Source organism: Mya arenaria, chromosome 3 (genome assembly GCF_026914265.1).
Source record: "Mya arenaria isolate MELC-2E11 chromosome 3, ASM2691426v1".
Taxonomy (NCBI): Eukaryota; Metazoa; Mollusca; class Bivalvia; order Myida; family Myidae; genus Mya; species Mya arenaria.
The window spans coordinates 48510549-48529384 of NC_069124.1; the positions used below are offsets into that span (position 1 = coordinate 48510549).

General features: G+C 35.9%; 1 protein-coding gene and 1 non-coding gene across 2 annotated transcripts; one reads left to right on the forward strand and one right to left on the reverse strand.

Annotated features, from left to right (window-relative positions):
* Positions 1-476: 476 nt before the first annotated feature.
* On the reverse strand, positions 477-16415 carry LOC128229335 (myophilin-like). The gene is made up of 7 exons (XM_052941207.1): positions 16228-16415; positions 14755-14813; positions 12349-12429; positions 11210-11283; positions 6182-6401; positions 3509-3599; positions 477-3037 (listed from the first exon to the last, which is right to left on the reverse strand). Exons 2-7 carry the CDS (start codon positions 14803-14805, stop codon positions 2946-2948), a joined length of 609 nt encoding a protein of 202 aa, XP_052797167.1. The 5' UTR covers positions 14806-14813; positions 16228-16415; the 3' UTR covers positions 477-2945.
* Positions 16416-18040: 1625 nt separating this feature from the next.
* Positions 18041-18112, forward strand: Trnaa-ugc (transfer RNA alanine (anticodon UGC)). Its single transcript has one exon. It is a non-coding gene; the product is annotated as a tRNA-Ala (tRNA).
* The last annotated feature ends 724 nt before the right edge of the window (positions 18113-18836 follow it).

The window sequence follows — 18836 nt, forward strand, 5'->3', positions numbered from 1 at the left end:
AAAATACATACTTAAATTAAAATTTGATAAATGAAAAATGGTGTATTGTGATTATCATTAAGATAATTCCTACGTAAAGTGTAAAAAAAACTCTTAAAGAAGTTAATATTACGCAATTACCTGAAAACCAAAAATAATGAGATTAGCTTAATCCTGTTATAAGGGACTTAAGATGATTGGAGAAATTGGGGCCAGAAAATGTTCCACTCGTGATCTGTTGTATTTCAAACAAGATTTGAGACAACGGTTTCAGCTGTAATTGTTTTATTTAAATATATGAGTACATCGTTAACTATTTTACGCTTTTAAAGTTAACAACGATTCCGTTAACAACGTTGTTAACTTATATTTATAAACAATCAGCCCATTGATGATATCCTGTTGTTGTAAGAGTGCTTAATTCTTTTAATTCAGTTTACGAAATGTGCTACGCAATCGACGCTGAGTAATTCTATATTAAAAAACAAACAGATACGGAATAATTACTTCTTTTATTTGGTACATTATATTCCCTACCTAACATGTATAAAATAACATCCTAAGTTCAACAAACGGTTACAAAATGTATGACAATGTGACATTGAGTAATATATCTAAGACAAAACAGGTGCATAATTCATAAAATAAGAAGTGGACAGTTTTACAGAAAGTCCTTCATGGCAAGCTGTGATTTTCTTATCTTCAGAATTACCAGCTTAACTGTATATAATTTGTACAAAACACGAAACATTAAATACGGAAGTAATTGAGATTCTCAACAGCTTGAGATTTCTGCGTTTGTTCAAAATGAAACATAATTCGTTGATTTAACAAGCTTTAAGACAACTGCATACAGATTAGATTTCAACCTAAATCAAGTGTTTATTAAAGCTGCACCAACACAGATTGGCAGTTTTGATCTTTTTAAGTTTTTGTCTCGGAATGAGCTGATTTTGGTTAAAATGCCTTCAATTAAGTTATATAAGATGATTTAAAATAGAACAGATCTCAATTGTTTAAAAAATAAATGCCGAAAACTCATTTTTCATAAATATCAGTTTTCAAACGTTAATATCAAAAACTGCGATATGATATTTTGACAGCAGTCTTGTATCACTTGTTTTAAGATATTTACGCAAAAATGGCTAATTCCAAGACAAAAAAATAAAAATAAAATTGTCAAAAGTTCAATCTGTGAGAGTGCAGCTTTGAGGACGACAATCATTCCGGCATACATAAACATAACCAACACATTTGCGAAGCATGTAGATACATTGCACGTTGCTGTATACATTTTTTCATAGCAAGCAAGAGTTTTTTTTACAATGAAAATGTCAATGTCAGTTCTTGTCGCTGACAGCGTTCGGAAAAGTCTCTTAAATAATAAGGTTGAAACAAAACAATTACGTTCATGATTTATCTTGCTATTTCTACGAATGTTTGGAGTTTTCACACGACAATTTATATATTACGCTTAAATTTATTTGAGAAAAATAGCTATGATTCTGAATTTAAGAAAATACTCATTTTCGTACCAAACTTCACCCAGCGACAAAATATGACGAAACAAGTTTAAAAAAATAATATCGCTTGATTATAAAATTATATTTGTTTTTTTTTATACAGAAAAAAAACTCATCAGATCTATATACGTCGAAAATTTTCATATCATAATGCATATTTTCTGTTAAACATATCATTGAAGGACTGTTACAGGTGAAATTTGGTGAGTACGTGTAACACTGTCCTAAATACAAGTAAACTAAGAACAAATACTCATGTCTTTCCATAACACGCACTGTAAGGGACACAATATAGGCTTACATTTGAAAGTTGCAAAAAATATATATATTTGTTTTAATACATTATTATGTTTAACTTATTTGACTTAATGATCGAAACAAAAAAGGATACGATTCGTGCACAGTTATTAGTCTTTGTAGAACAGAACACAACAGAAGTTTTTTTCGACTTATACATCAAAGCATCTGGTGAAACAATATACAAGTAAACAAGATGTCGATGCATGTGATCGTCGTGGCAAGGTAGCCAATATCAATAAAAACTCAAATATAGATAAGAAATATGGAGAATGTTCATGTGTAGCAATATTGTGAATACTAATGGATTTAAAAAGCTGTATAGCTAGTTAATTAGACACAGTGCCGTAGCCAGACTTATAAAAACACCGAGGCAGAACGATCTATGGGGGTCCGGGGGCATGCCCCCCTCCCCCTCCCTCCGGAATTTTTTTTTTTTGCAAGAAGCGATTTCCTGCATTCTGGAGTATCTTTGTTCGATGTTTGTGTACATTGAGGCAAATGAAGTGAGTCGAAAAGAGTTATTTTTAGAGCTATAGAAATTATTAAATTCTCAAAAAAACACCGAGGCAGCTATCCCGGTGTGCCTCAGTGTAGCTACGGCACTGCACTATGGAAACGCGGGTGGTTTATGGTTACAACAAATGACTATACGATCAAAACTTAAGCAATATCATGAATTAACAAGTTTTTATTTTGCCTGTTCCAAGGAAATACATAAATTTACAATATTTGGTATGTTATTTCTACTAACAAGTTGAGTAAACTTAAACATGCTTGGCTCAACATAAAAATACTTTTTTATGAAATTTCATCGAAGGTCATCGAAACAACTACATCTTATAACAAAATGAAATTCATCCTTAATTTCTTTTATATGACATAATATAAATGGGGTTTTCGAATTCCCCTGTAAAAACAGCTCCAAAATATAGTTTTTTATTGTACACAAATAATGTGTGTTTTTGTTCATTCAATACATTATAAAAAAATATTGTTTGCATCTCCCCTATATTGTGCCCCTTTAAGTTTGAAAGAGATCTGTGTCACGTGTTGCAAGCCTTATGCTTCACATGAAAATGCTTCACATGAAAACGCAGACGAGTGGAATTGTAAAAAAGTTTCTAATATCTGTGTTATCCGTGATCAGTCCGTGATGGACCGAGTCTTGCCGAAGTTCATTCCCTTCTGACTGGCACCTTGTGTATAACCGTACTGTAGACCTATCATCTTTTGGCCTGAAAAAATGAATTGTTTCACATTGCTTTTTGAAATTTGCATAAGAATGTTAGCTGTAAGACACTTCTAATTTATTTCATTTTCTGAGAGTTGCTACATAATCACTCAAAATTGAAAAACTGGGGTGATTGACTTATACCTCAAAATGTTTTTTTTTTCTTTTTAAAGTTCTTGCTAGTAATAAATTGTATGCAAATATGAAAACATTCTAAATCTAACAAGATTAGTTTCAAATAAGTGTCAAGTCTGTGGATCGAACAAAAAACTTTAAGGACGGACATCATACTCAGAATGACGTACACGCAGTTGAACATTCCGATTGGACTATCAGGACAGGTTTAGATTTTTAAAATCTAAGGTCACAATCAACGTGAATACACACAGTCCATGTCAGATTCCATTGAGTCAATATCGTTATCACATCATTAACACAACCATAATCAACGAATTCATGTTCCATATCCACAAACCTGCATGTAACGTTTCCTCGTCGAAGTTTCTTGGGTTGTACTGTGATTCTTTTGGTCCAAGAGTGGGACCTTCGAAACCGTTCTTCTGGGCCTGCAGTCAAACAACAAAATATTAATTAATTTAAGGACATTGTATGGACATAATTCTTCGTATTTTGTACCCAACTTAACTAGATGATAAAGGAGGAAGAAGACAAGTTCGATTTCTTATAGACTCACTGCACAACACAATGCTGAACCCATTGTTCCTACACATGCAGTTAAGGAAAATGTCCAATCCCCTGCCACAAAATATATTCAAATCCCTACATAATCGAACGCATATACATCTCTCAATGTAAGAAAACGACTAGCCCTCCTGGAGACACGTTGCGCTAGATTTCTACCAAACACCAGCAGTCTTTGAAAAACACCAAGCCATAGCGTTCATACATTTGCTGCCGCTTGGTCACATTGAGCTAGCGTTCTATCGAACAATAGCCGTCTTTGATACAAACTAAGCTAACATTATATCCAACACAAGCCATCTTTAAAGGGACACATTGATATAGAGTTATATCAAACACCGGTCGTCTTTGGGACAGACAAACTTCACATTCTATCCAACACCAGCCATCTTCGGACACCATGAGCTAGGGTTCTATCGAACAATAGCCGTCTATGGTACACATTGAGCTAGCGTTATATCTAAGACCAGCTATCTTAGGGTCACACTGTGCTAGTGTTGTATCGAACACCAGCCGTCTGAGAGACACAATGAGCTAGCGTTCCATCCAATACCAGCCATCTTAGCAAGATACTGAGCTAGCGATATATCCAACACCACCCGTCTGAGGGAAACAATGAGCTAGCGTTATATCTAACACCAGCCGTCTGAGGGACACAATGAGCTAGCGTTCCATCCAATACCAGCCATCTTAGCAAGATACAGAGCTAGCGCTATATCCAACACCAGCCGTCTGAGGGACACAATGAGCTAGCGTTCCATCCAATACCAGCCATCTTAGCAAGATACTGAGCTAGCGTTATATCCAACACCACCCGTCTGAGGGACACAATGAGCTAGCGTTCCATCCAATACCAGCCATCTTAGCAAGATACTGAGCTAGCGCTATATCCAACACCAGCCAACAGAGGGACACAATGAGCTAGCGTTCCATCCAATACTAGCCATCTTAGCAAGATACTGAGCTAGCGTTATATCCAACACCACCCGTCTGAGGGACACAATGAGCTAGCGTTATATCCAATACCAGCCATCTTAGCAAGATACTGAGCTAGCGTTATATCCAACACCAGCCGTCTGAGGGACACAATGAGCTAGCGTTATATCCAATACCAGCCATCTTAGCAAGATACTGAGCTAGCGTTATATCCAACACCAGCCGTCTGAGGGACACTATGCGCAAGCGTTCTATCGAACATGAGCCGTGTTTAGGACACTTTCATCTAGCGTTCTATATTTAGGACCTCCGTTTTTAGGAGACAGTGTGCTAGCGTTCAAGCAATAGCCGTCTTTTGACGCAATGAACTAGCGTTCAAACACCAGCCATCTTCGGGACACAATGATATAGCGTTCAAACACCAGCCATCTTCGGGACACAATGATATAGCGTTCAAACACCAGCCATCTTCGGGACACAATGAACTAGCGTTCAAACACCAGCCATCTTCGGGACACAATGAACTAGCGTTCAAACACCAGCCATCTTCGGGACACAATGAACTAGCGTTTAAACACCAGCCATCTTCGGGACACAATGAACTAGCGTTCAAACACCAGCCATCTTCGGGACACAATGAACTAGCGTTCAAACACCAGCCATCTTCGGGACACAATGAACTAGCGTTCAAACACCAGCCATCTTTGGGACACAATGAACTAGCGTTCAAACACCAGCCATCTTCGGGACACAATGAACTAGCGTTCAAACACCAGCCATCTTCGGGCACAATGAACTAGCGTTCAAACACCAGCCATCTTCGGGACACAATGAACTAGCGTTCAAACACCAGCCTTCTTCGGGTCACAATGAACTAGCGTTCAAACACCAGCCATCTTCGGGACACAATGATATAGCATTCAAATACTAGTCATCTTCGGGACACAGTGATATAGCATTCAAACACCAGCCATCTTCGGGACACAATGATATAGCATTCAAATACTAGCCATCTTCGGGACACAATGATATAGCATTCAAACACCAGCCATCTTCGGGACACAATGATATAGCATTCAAACACCAGCCATCTTCGGGACACAATGATATAGCATTCAAATACTAGCCATCTTTGGGATACAATAAGCTAGCGTTCAAACACGCGTTATACTAGTATTCAACACCAGCCGTCTTTCAGACACATTGAGCTACAGTTCTATCCGACATTAGCCGTCTTCGGGACACATTGCGCTCGTATTCTATTAAACACTACTGAGGCCATGGCTGTCAAAAAAACAACACCCTCAAGCTGCTCCCTTCCGCCTAAATCCCAACGATAATTGGGACATAGCACCTCTCAATGTTAAGACAACATCAGATTCACAGTAAAGGCCAATGACCATGCCGGCTGTGTATCCAGGGACTCTTAATTTATTCCATAATTCCCTTGAGGATTATAGTAGGCTTTATCACATACCCATAAAACAACTAAACCCATAAAACAACTTACCGCCCGTCCCACGGCGTGTATACAGTTAAGAACGATGGCCATGCCGTTGTTTCTGTCTGTGAGGTTGGCGGTACCGAACTTGTCGGTGACGGCGACACCGTACGCCACGATGGCATTCAGGAAATTCTCGATGTTCTCCATGTCCCGGAACTGCTTGAAACTGCCAGACGCCACCCGGTGGATCTTCTTGATTGCCCCTGGCTTTAGAGTGTTCATTAATCTAGATGAAAATAAAGATAATATATTAGGTTTAAGCAGAATAATGCTAATAATACTCCAAAAACAAGAAAACCACAAGCGGGTGTCAACTCTCGTACGTTTTTTTGCCAGTCAAGGGCCACAACTCGACATTTTTACCAGACTTATGCGACTTGCTATACATATATTTGCCATGACATTGGACACATGGGCTCTTAGTTGCATGTGAACAACTTGATCGTGTTTAGGTTATTGCCAACGGTTCGAGTTTTGCTCAACTCCATCGTAGCGTAAAAAGAGCCATAAAGGATGGTAGAAAACTCCACATTTTACTGTGTTTACTTTTCTCAACATACGAAATATTTTTTTCGCAATTATATCGTTATCATTTTTTTTCTTTTTAGCAGTATTTGCGCCGTGAAGTTAGACACACGTGCTCTAAGTTGTATATGAACAACAAGAGCGTGGTTTTGGTTATGCCCAAAGTTTCAGAATTGCCCGACCCCATCGCGTCAGTTAAAAAGGAGCCATGAATATTGGTTTTGGACTCGCCATGTTTACATATCTTAATGTTTTATATTATCTTTACAAAAAAAGGATGTCTTCCCATTTAAATCTTTAAAATCTTCTTGTTCATACTTTAAAGCTGAACTCACAGAGATTGATCGCTTTGACAACGTATTTTTGTCTTGGAACGGGGTAAAATTTGGGTTAATTTATTAAAACCAGTAATATAAGAGTGCTGATGAAAGATCAGATCGCAGTTTTTAATATTTCCGTTCAAAAAATAATGTTTAATGGCTCAAAGCGTTACTAACGCTTTAAAAAATATTCGGCAGTTTTTCAAACATTTGAGATATGTTTTATTGTGAGTTAGCGAATATGACTGAATTGAAAGCGTTGATGCCAACATCAGCTGATTTTGAGACAATAAATAAATGAAAAGGTTGTCAAATTTGACAATCTGTGAGAGTGCAGCTTTAAAACCGTATTAAGTTTAGCTTTTATGATATAATTTTCAGAAAACTAGATTACGTAACCTGTTAAGTGAAAGTCTAAATTTGAATTTGCAATGTGTTACGCAAATATTAACTCTATTAATAATAGTAAATAGCTGAGTGACACATTGTATATAACGTATAATTGACAGATCTCACATCTTCATGTTAAGTGGTGCTTGTTATTTACTTTATTCATTTACATCCTTAAAAGCACTTTGTGGCAAAAACTTAAATATGGTAACAGGAAATTAAAACGAAAACTCAAGTATGAAAGCAATAAAAACAAGCAAACATTTACGGAGGTATGGAAGAGTCTATCTTGTATATTGATGGTGTTATGATGAATATCGTGTATACAGATCGTGAAGTGCTCCAGCTAGGCCTAAATATCATGCTGGGGCACCCTGTTGCACTTTTCCAGTACCCTGCTGCCTTTTTTGACAGAGTCAGTTTTCAGATATAAGTATAAAACTAATAAATAAACCTAGTTTTGACACTAAAGTATAAAAAACAGCTAAGGTATTCATCACAAACTATATTAGTATTGAAACTAGTAACAACACATACACAATTAGAATGAAACATAGGCCCTTGCGAGTGCGCAATTCAGGCTCATTTAATGTGCATCACAAGTGCCCTTTTTGACCTAGCACCCTACCCATTTCAAATCATGGCTTGAGCACTGTGATGTGATTATGTATATCGTATATCGTGTATACAGATGATGTGATCATGTATATCGTGTATACAGATGGTGTAGTCATGAATATCGTGTATACAGATGATGTGATCATGTGTATCGTATATATAGATGGTGTGATCATGTATATTTTGTATAAAGATGGTGTGATCATGTATATCGTGTATACAGATGGAATGACCATGTATATTTTATATCGTGTATACAGATGATGTGATCATGTATATCGTGTATACAGATGGAATGATCGTGTATATCGTGTATACAGATGGAATGATCATGTATATCGTGTATACAGATGGAATGACCATGTGTATCGTGTATACAGATGGAATGATCGTGTATATCGTGTATACAGATGGAATGATCGTGTATATCGTGTATACAGACGGAATGATCGTGTATATCGTGTATACAGATGGAATGATCATGTGTATCGTGTATACAGATGGAATGATCGTGTATATCGTGTATACAGATGGAATGATCGTGTATATCGTGTATACAGACGGAATGGTGTAGTCATGTATATCGTGTATACAGATGATGTGGTCATGTATATCATGTATACAGATAATGTGATCATGTATATCGAGTATACAGATGTGGGATCATGTGTATCGAGTATACAGATGTGGGATCATGTATATCGTGTATACAGATGATGTGATCATGTATATCGAGTATACAGATGTGGGATCATGTATATCGTGTATACAGATATGTGATCATGTATATCGAGTATACAGATGATGTGATCATGTATATCGTGTATACAGATGATGTGATCATGTATATCGAGTATACAGATGATGTGATCATGTATATCGTGTATACAGATGATGTGCTCATGTATATCGTGTATACAGATGATGTGCTCATGTATATCGTGTATACAGATGATGTGCTCATGTATATCGTGTATACAGATGATGTGCTCATGTATATCGTGTATACAGATGATGTGATCATGTATATCGTGTATACAGATGATGTGATCATGTATATCGTGTATACAGATGATGTGCTCATGTAGTCATGTCGACCTGTGAGGTATAATACCACTTTTACATTAATTATGTCGACATGTGTTATAACTCGCAAATCGACATATAACAAGTCGACATGCCTACATGATCACATCATGTGTATGTACAGTATACTCTTCCATAATTGATCGGATACATTTCGGTCAAAATAGAGTTTCTTCGATGTCCGAAACAATATTTTATTAGTTTTGAACTAAGATATACATTAACCTCAAAAAGCTACTGAAGTGTACATATCAGGTTAGTTTCATTGACTTTTCTATTGAGATATTGGCCTATCCGTTTCCTAAATCACATTTAAAATATAATTGAATTGAACAAAGCTATAATATTTCAACCATTGAACATTGGTTTAAAGTACATTTGACCATGCATTCGGATTTTGATGATAATAATAAGTGAAAAATATAAATTTGCTGATGTACGCACAATTGCGCGTAGGAGATTGATAGAAACGGTATAGTTAAACAGGAAGAAATATAAAATGAATATCGTTCAGGCTTTTAAAGGACAAATATTGGAAAAGGAAACATCGTGAGAAATATGAACAAAAGGCGTTTTACAATGATAAAACAATACCAAGAGTTTAGATAAGAGCTCGAATGAGTATCTGGCAGTGTGTGTTCATGAAAAAAAGTATAATTCCTCAATTTCAACATTGTTTTCACCAACAACGTGTCTATGTACGAGACAGTCCTATTAATTTTCATTTTCGGCAAGGCAGTATATAGAGGAGCTAAATTTTATGTTTCAATAATAAGACGTACTTCATTCGTATTCAGCTCTGGCACTAAGACAAGACAACAACACTAATATCATCTTCAGCACCACAAGTGGATGTTAACGCCCTTCGATCAAGGAGCATAACTTAACAATGGTTAACTGAGTTATGGGATTGACAGATTTATGGGGTTAACAAAGTTATGGGGTTAACATAGTTATAGGGTTTACAGAATTATTGGGTTAACCGAGTTATGGGGTTGATAGAGTTATGGGTTGATAGAGTTATGGGTTGATAGAGTTATGGGGTTAACAATGTTATGGAGTTAACAGAATTATGGGGTTAATAGAGTTATGGGGTTAACAGAGTTATGGGGTTAACAGAGTTATGGGGTTAACATGGTTATGGGATTGACATAGTTGTGGGGTTAACAGGGCTATTGGGTTAACAGAGTTATGGGGTTAACAGAGTTATGGGCTTGACATAGTTATAGGGTTGACATAGTTATGGGGTTACAAAGGTTAACATGGTTATGGGATTGACAGAGTTATGGGGTTAACATGGTTATGGGATTGACATAGTTGTGGGGTTACCAGGGTTATTGGGTTAACAGAGTTATGGGGTTAACAGAGTTATGGGCTTGACATAGTTATAAAGTTGACATAGTTATGGGGTTACAAGGGTTAACATGGTTATGGGGTTACCAGAGTTATGGGGTTAACATGGTTATGGGATTGACATAGTTGTGGGGCTAACAGGGCTATTGGGTTGACATAGTTATGTGGTTACAAGGGTTATGGGATTAACAGGGTAATGGGGTTAACAGAGTAATAGGGTTAACCGAGATTTGGGGTAACAAGGGTTATGGGGTTAACAGGGTAATGGGGTTAACATAGTTATGGGGTAACAGGGTAAAGGGATTAACAGGGTTATGGGGTTTACAGGGTTATGGAATTGACAGGGTAATGGGGTTGTTAAGCGCACTTATGAGTATCGGTACTGTTAACATGTATAGCCGTGCTCTTAAGGCCTAAATAGCAGGTAGGGGCACCCCGCTGCCTTTTCCCAGCACCCTCCAACCCTTTCACTTCACACTGCTATGCCCTTTAGTTTGACAGAGTCAAAAAATAATAAATATACATAATTTTGAAACTAAAAGTCGCTAGTAGTATTGAAATAAGCACTGTATAATATGATTTATGCAATTATAAACAGTGTGTAGTTGAGCCCACAGTTCGAGATATTACGCAACGCTTCCATGGGCTGTGACATAACCGGTTGTTGTTGTTTTTAAATAAGGTGGACAGCAAGAACCTTTAGAGGACAGGAGTAATTTGCAATTGGTGAAAAACTACCTACTCGCATAATAAAACTCCATCTTTTAGGGCCGCCTGGAACTTTTCCTCGCCCAATGGGGTATCGGAATCTTCACCCTGAAATGGGAACCATTCGGCGTTGATCAATTACTGTGTGTGAGAAACAAATATGTGTTAGAATGAAACGTTCTGAATTAGGCTATTCTTTGTCAGAGGACATGCAATGTGATCTATAAAGGACAGATTATGACTTGTTTTTTTGCATTTAATAATTTTCTTGCTTATGATTAAAGAGGTCAGACACAGTTCTCAATGTATAGAGGAGTGGGTCTATCGTTGACACATCCTGGAGCTCATTCCATGATATACAGAGACTTTTGACACCAACCCCGCAATTCATTACTTATAATTACACCAATAGTTCCTTGTTTCATTCAATAATTGTTAAAAAATACTTCATTTCATTTAAGAAAACTATTCATTAATCCTTTCATACCCATTCTGAAAACAGAACGACCCGACTGTAACCGGAAACATTTTTTTCAAATGACGTCACAATAACGCGGGAAAAGATCAACCACTTGAAAACACTTTTAAACGTAAAATTTAAGCACTTATGGCAACAATACATTTAAAAGATAATAAATTAACACTTTTTAAAATGTTGATTTATATTTTACGGGACCTGCTGACACAATACAAACAATAACAAGATCAATAGTTTTCATGTATATTGTTATGCGATGAATTGCGATCCGAACATATCCGAAGATGTTGCGTTCATTGCCGAAAGGCAGTTTATTTAGGGAATGGAAGTTGAGGTGTAAATATACGACGTTACAATTATCGGCTATTCCCTTTTACAAACGTATGATGTCGGACGGTCGTTAGCTTTTCTTTAATACTCAATAACAGAATATGCTCCTAATTTTAATGGTGATGAATACTTATTAATATAAATAAGGATTGATCGAAATTCTTCGTGTGTTCATGCTGCAGTGAACGCATAAGGGTGCCCTTGCAAATTTCTAAAGAAGCTTAAAATAGCGCGGTTCTTGGAATTCGCTCCCGTGCGCTACTGTGTGCATAACGCATGAACACACGATCAAATACGATTTCACCTTAAATTGAATGTGTGAGGCTATTTGTTCAATTAGAGACGACCAATCTGGCCTGACGTACCTCTACTAATGGTCTCTGTAACACTGCCTCCATCCACTGTCGGGCCTCCTGCTCCAACTCGAAACTGTACTTTTTGTTTATCTGTAGAGTGAAAATGGGGGTTAATGGCATTTAGATTGAGATGTTTATGCAGTATGATAGACTTGTAAATACTTCAATACCGTCCATGCTGATAAATGGCATACGTGAGCAGATGAAGACGTTTATAAGTAATTAACATAATTCGTACGCTATGAGAACCAACACTTCATCTTGGCCCTAATATCTTGAAAATCAGAAGCATAACAGGTTTAAGTCTCATATTTCATCTTGACAGATAACTTCCTTTAACTTGATTTTATAAACCAAAACATAGTTTATCATAATAATGTTTGAAACCGATTTCTTCTTTAAATCTCAAATATATCCCATTTTATACCAAATCAATAATAAATAAGTTAGCTTGATTCTTTTATGAGGTTCTCAAGATATTTCGAAAAATCGGAGTGTTTAAAACTTTTATCTAAAATCTAATTTGTTTTCAGAAACCTTTTGTGGATTCGCACCACCATATTCAAACAAATAATCGAGTCAATGTCCAATGATGCCATTCATATCATTGACAACCTTTTATATTTCTATGTCGGCAATTCAGTGACCAAATTTATTGTTCGTTTCTCTCAAAGGAATCTTACCTCTTCTTTCTATATCTCAAGTTAAAGCTGCACTCTCACAAATTGATAGTTTTGACTTTTTTAATTTTTGACCAGGTTATTTTGGTATGAATGCCTTCAATTCAGTCATATAATATAGCTCACCATAGAAGAGATCTCAATTGTTTTGAAAAAAGCCGAAAAACTCATAATTCTTAAAGCGTTAGTAACGCATTTAGCAATAAAATATAAATACGAACATAATTATGAAAACTGCGGCCTGATCTTTTGTCAGCAGTCTTGTATCACTGGTTTCCAGAGATTTACACAAAAAATGGCCCATTCGAAAACAAAATATAAAAAAAGTTGTCAAAGCGGTCTATCTGTGAGTGTGCAGCTTTAAAGCGTCCGCAACACTTTTAGCCATAAATATAAATTTACGTGGACATAAATATGATCAACTGCGATCTGATCCTGTGTCAGCAGTCTAACATTACTGGTTTCCAGACATTTATGCAAAAATCGGCTCATTTTAAGACAAACAATGTGTCAAGCGGTCAGCCTGTGAGGGGACAGCTTTAAACGACACAGATCGTATTCAAGCTCATCAATATCAGTGGCCACAGAGATTGTTGAACAATCGCTTCCTATTCTTCCGGATATCCCAATACTTAACATTAACATCATTGATCATATACTCGGATAGGCGTTTCACTTTATTGTATATACTTTATACATTGAATGAATTCTTGGTCATTAACGGAAATATGTACTTAATTTGGAAGTTGTTTTTATTCGATTTGATGGATTGCAACGGTCCGTAGGTGGTGCATCATCTTGCAATTATGTTCGATGACAGAAACCGTAGTGATTAATTTCTAACTGCTTAATTATTTACATTACAATAATTACAATCGATAGGCATCCATAACAGCAATTGTGAGACCCGTCTACCGTCTCCGCCAATGCAAGGTCACAAATTAGGAGAATAAAATTATCCTACTTCATCGCACTGGTCATCTCTGAATACATTGAGCAGTAAATGCAATTAAATACTAGCGAATCCAGGGGAAGTGTGTGTGGGGGTGGGGTGGGGTGGGGGCTGAAATCGTCCAAGTTTACTTATTTTAATATAGGAGAGAAAGAATGTTACGAACCCCACACACCCACCCTAACCTAAAGACAAACCATGGATCCGCTCCTGTACAATGGGAATGCGCGGAGATGCAAGAGTGCCTGGGCATGTATGCATAAAAACATCTTGAGTCATTCCAATATTAATACGATAATGTATTTGTTGGAAATACATGCATTAATTTGACAATGTTAACTTAAGAATATCAAGTTTAGTTAAGTAATGAATTTAGATGTTTACCGGCCCTACAAAGCCATAGAGGCCCGTTTCACTAAATGGGGTCAGTTTTTATTCAAGTATTAAATATGTAGGAAAGTCACAGGCGGTAACAAGCTATTTAATTATGTTTCCCAAACTTGTGCTTTTAACTTAAGTATTGGTTGAAGTTCAGTTCTCACAAATTATATCGAAAAATAGCAAAAATATGACACTAAATAATTTAACTTTACCGAGATGGCTTTATATGCAATGGAAAGGGTGGGTCCCTGAATCATTAATATTAACAAATCTCTCCCCCCCCCCCCCCCTCTCTCTCTCTCTCTCTCTCTCTCTCGATATTTTCCCCACTTTGGAAGGCACAGGCGGTAAAAACATTTAACAACAAAAAACACTTTTGTATTGGTAATTGTATGTACATACCCTGCTGTTGACCTCACTGGTCAAGCCGTAGCCCCTGGGCCGATTTGCCATCTTGTTTCCTGGAAAATAGAGGGTTGAACCCGTTTATTAAACAACCATAAATGACTTCAGCATTCTTAAGGAATGATATCAAGGATTTGGTAAAAATAATAACATGAACATATTCTAAAATAGACATATTGAAGACCAAAAAACACGCCATTTATGTCGAGTTAGGCTTCAATTCACCTACATTCAATCTTATACTCCCATACAAGGAAAATCAGAGATAGAATTACAGTTTGTGCAATATGGAAATGTTCACTGTATATTTAAATATCATGTTTTTTTCAACAATACAAGCTATATCATAAATATGCTGACAAAGGTTTCATAACAATATGTCAAACGTATAGATCGTCGTGTGAAATAGCTGAAATGATGATTACAATGAATGAATCTGACAGCATATTATGATAATTGTCAATGTATACTAGTCTGGAGACTTTTAATTCATAGCCCTTTCATTCTGTGTGTGTGATTTTGTTATTAATAGCATTATTATAGAACATCGTTAAGGTAAAATCTTAAAGTGACACTCCTATTCAAATGTTTTACATACACATGCATAACAAACATAAATTTTGAGTGATAAACCTTTAACTTCTTTCTAAATAATTCATATATGGAAAATTACTGCTAACAAGATTTCAACCATGCATTTAATAGCTAAAAAGGGCAAAAATATGAAATGCTTTACTATAGTCTCATAAGGTAAAAATACCATGTTTTCTGCAACTTTCTTCCATATATCAAACACGGTGTCCTTTAAAAGAACCATTTATTTATGCTTTTTGGTATATCAAAACAATTTTATAAATTGTGGTAAATCTTATTTGGGAGTAAGAGTGCATCTTTAAATGATATAAATGATGATACATTAAAGGTACCGGCTAATGTATATCGCGTAGTTGTAATCTGGAGCTTATCTATCTTCTTGCATAAAAAGACGAAACAATTAAATCATGACAAATAAGGCTTCTATTGTTTATAGCTTACAGAAGCTTTTCACAATGTTTACATTTTGGCTTAAGATTATCAGTCGATAAGATGGAATGCTAGCCCGTAGTTTTCTACATAACGAATTACAAATACGTGAAGAATGCAAGTTTATACCAAAACTGTCACGTCATTTTTAAGGTGACATATTTTAAAAGGAAAGTGGAGAAGATTTTAGTTTAACTTGGATAAGGGTTATATTCCAGATATTAGTCAGCAGATTGTTGACGAACTCACTGGTCTTACATGATGTTATAAATATTCTTTACCCCCATTTAAAGACAATTATGATACCAATAAATGTCAGGAATGGAACATCAAACGAACTTACCTGTAATTCAATTCTACAGGTAAAACACAATGCGGTATTGATTTATCCAATAAAGTTACACAAAAATGAATAAAATATTACAAAAATAGAAAACAAAACCTAACCTTTTCTTATAAATATTCCAAAGATTTATTAACTGCCGTAAATCACCAATAATTTGAAGTATGTCAAGTATTCTTTTCTGTCACACGAATGTAAAATTGTCCCATGCCGTTTTTCAAGTCAATGAACGTAAATGTAGCTCGACTTTTGTATCATGTTCGAAAGAGTGACAATCCCTGAATAAATATCCAGTGGGGGGCGCTTTTAGGCTCTTCGGTATTTAGTCATTCATGACATTGTGGTTCGTTTGATAACTTTGTTTATATTTTTATTGAATGGTTTCATTGATTGAGAATAAATGTTTGGAATAACTTTCATTTAGGTAGTATACTGATGCCTTAAAGGGGCACTTTATGGGTTGGTGCACAAAAATACTGCATTAACGTGTTTGACTCATTTGAATTGAATATTAAAAAACATATGAAGGATGGGGGGGGGGGTCGCACCCGGTGCCCCAACCCCCTAAAAATACACAAGCACGCACACACAAACAATTTTAAATCTTCAATGAAAATCTTTCATAATGAATGCCCATGTTTTATATGATATTTATAATATAAGAGTGTGTTCTTTTTCATTTTTGGAAACTACTTTTAATTAGTTTTCAAAATGCAATTTAAGGAATTCAGACGTAGTTTATAAATTACTGCAGTGCAAACATATAACATCTAATTCATTGGCCATTACTGCCTATCAAACTTAACAATTCGCAAATACTTTTGCATCCGATTTCTAAGTACGGAAAAAATGTATGTATCTTAAAGTAGGTTCATACTAAAGGCATATTTATAAGCTATCAGTTATTGAGTAATCAAGTATGAAATATATCTGAAAACTTTGAGAGAAAAAAGATAGTAATGAGATATGTGGTAACACGAAATTAATTTCATACAATTATTCACCAACAATGTTAACAGCAGCCAAAATCAGAAGAATATTCAAACCTAATGAAAATCTTTCTAGAATCATAGGTACTGTAGTGTTCATATAATAATGTTCAATATAATATAACTATTTCATGTAAAGTCCAGTGGCTGCTCAATGAATCCCAACAAAACATTTATTTCTCTTGTTCAGTATATTGAAATGACACATATAAAGTCGTGAATGCATTTTAACCCTTTAGTTAAGAATACTTGCGTACCATGATCTTATAAGCGGATATAATGAACCAAATAGAATAAAAATATCAGCGTTTTGATTGTTTAGGTGTCATCAATTCATTTGCCGGTCACTGACGTGGGGAGTGGGGGGGGGTGGCATTTATAAGTATTTAGTTCGAAATGCCTATTTATTTAAAAGGTTTTAGGTATATTGATCACCTCTCGTGTTATTTTACGATTTACAACTACTGTATACAGTTGTAAAGTCCAAATAATTGTACGTTGACGGATTTTTTTACGATTCTTGATATGGCAAATCCTTCATTATTATTATTGTTATTATTATTCTTTATTGGAAGAATCCCGTATAACACGTCTATTATTTAAGACTATACAGTTCCTCAGTCATTAAATTGTCGTTTTGGACCCTCCCTCGTACTAAATGAATTTGTTTATTATATACTTCACTGTCTTGTATGATACCCGACACAGAACCCTATGGAGCAAAATCGTTAATCAAACGTCAAAGATGATCGGTGTGAGGCTTTATTTTTCATAATCTCTTAGGTTTCTCATCCCAATACTAGGATCCATAATCTGATAATGTTTCAATGGTGTTATATATGATATGTCTAAAATAAGTTTCATACTGATCAAGGCTTTACGAGTTATCTCGCTTTTATATACATAATAGGCTACAACAATAGCATGAGGGGATGTGGCTCAGTGGTAGAGCGTTCGCTTTGCATGTGAAAGGCCCCGGGTTCGATCCCCGGCATCTCCACATATTTTTTACACAATTTTTTTTAACATAAAGCGTTAATCACTAATTATACACTGCACCAGAGGCTTGTTTTAATTTGAGAACTTTGTCATAGAGAAAAATTATCTTTGGTTATATAACCCTAGTGGACTTTTTAGCTTTTATTATAATATGTTGAAATATTGTCAACAAATCATGTACTAATTGTACATGTAATTTTGTCCAATGTCGTGATAAGCAACCCATAAATGGTTGTTGTTGTTTTTTCAGGGTCAAAATTGATTTTTACCGAACTGAGACTACATGCAACTATTTAAAGTAAGCCAGGGGCAGCTGTTCGGATCTGCAACATACGTTCAAGTCTCTGTGGCTGGATATGCAACTCTGAATCGTCAACAATAAATTATGATTCAGAACTGTTCACGCGGTGACCCCATATTTTCTATAGTACTGAAGTACTATATGAGCATTAAGTACAATCGGGGTGGGTCGATTTCACCCGATATGGTTGGTTCCTTCGCCCCGAATTTGAAGTACTATATGAGCATTAAGTACAATCGGGGCGGGTCGCTCTCACCGGATATGGTTGGTTCCTTTGTCCGTGATATCACATATCGGGTCGTCTTCTCCGATCAGAACTCATAATATATTACGGTATATGATGACACAGCGCAGCAGTATTTGGTTGATAATCTGACTTCATATTCATTTTTATAAAGCCATAACAATGTGAAGACAGATATCT

Excerpts from the sequence above, each read along its gene's own strand:
- LOC128229335 (XM_052941207.1), bottom strand. The coding sequence starts at position 14,805 with ATGGCAAATCGGCCCAGGGGCTACGGCTTGACCAGTGAGGTCAACAGC. Across the intron at positions 12,430-14,754 it reads CCAGTGAGGTCAACAGCAGG|ATAAACAAAAAGTACAGTTT; the intron begins GTATGTACATAC and ends TTCACTCTACAG. Across the intron at positions 3,038-3,508 it reads CGAGGAAACGTTACATGCAG|GCCAAAAGATGATAGGTCTA; the intron begins GTTTGTGGATAT and ends TCATTTTTTCAG.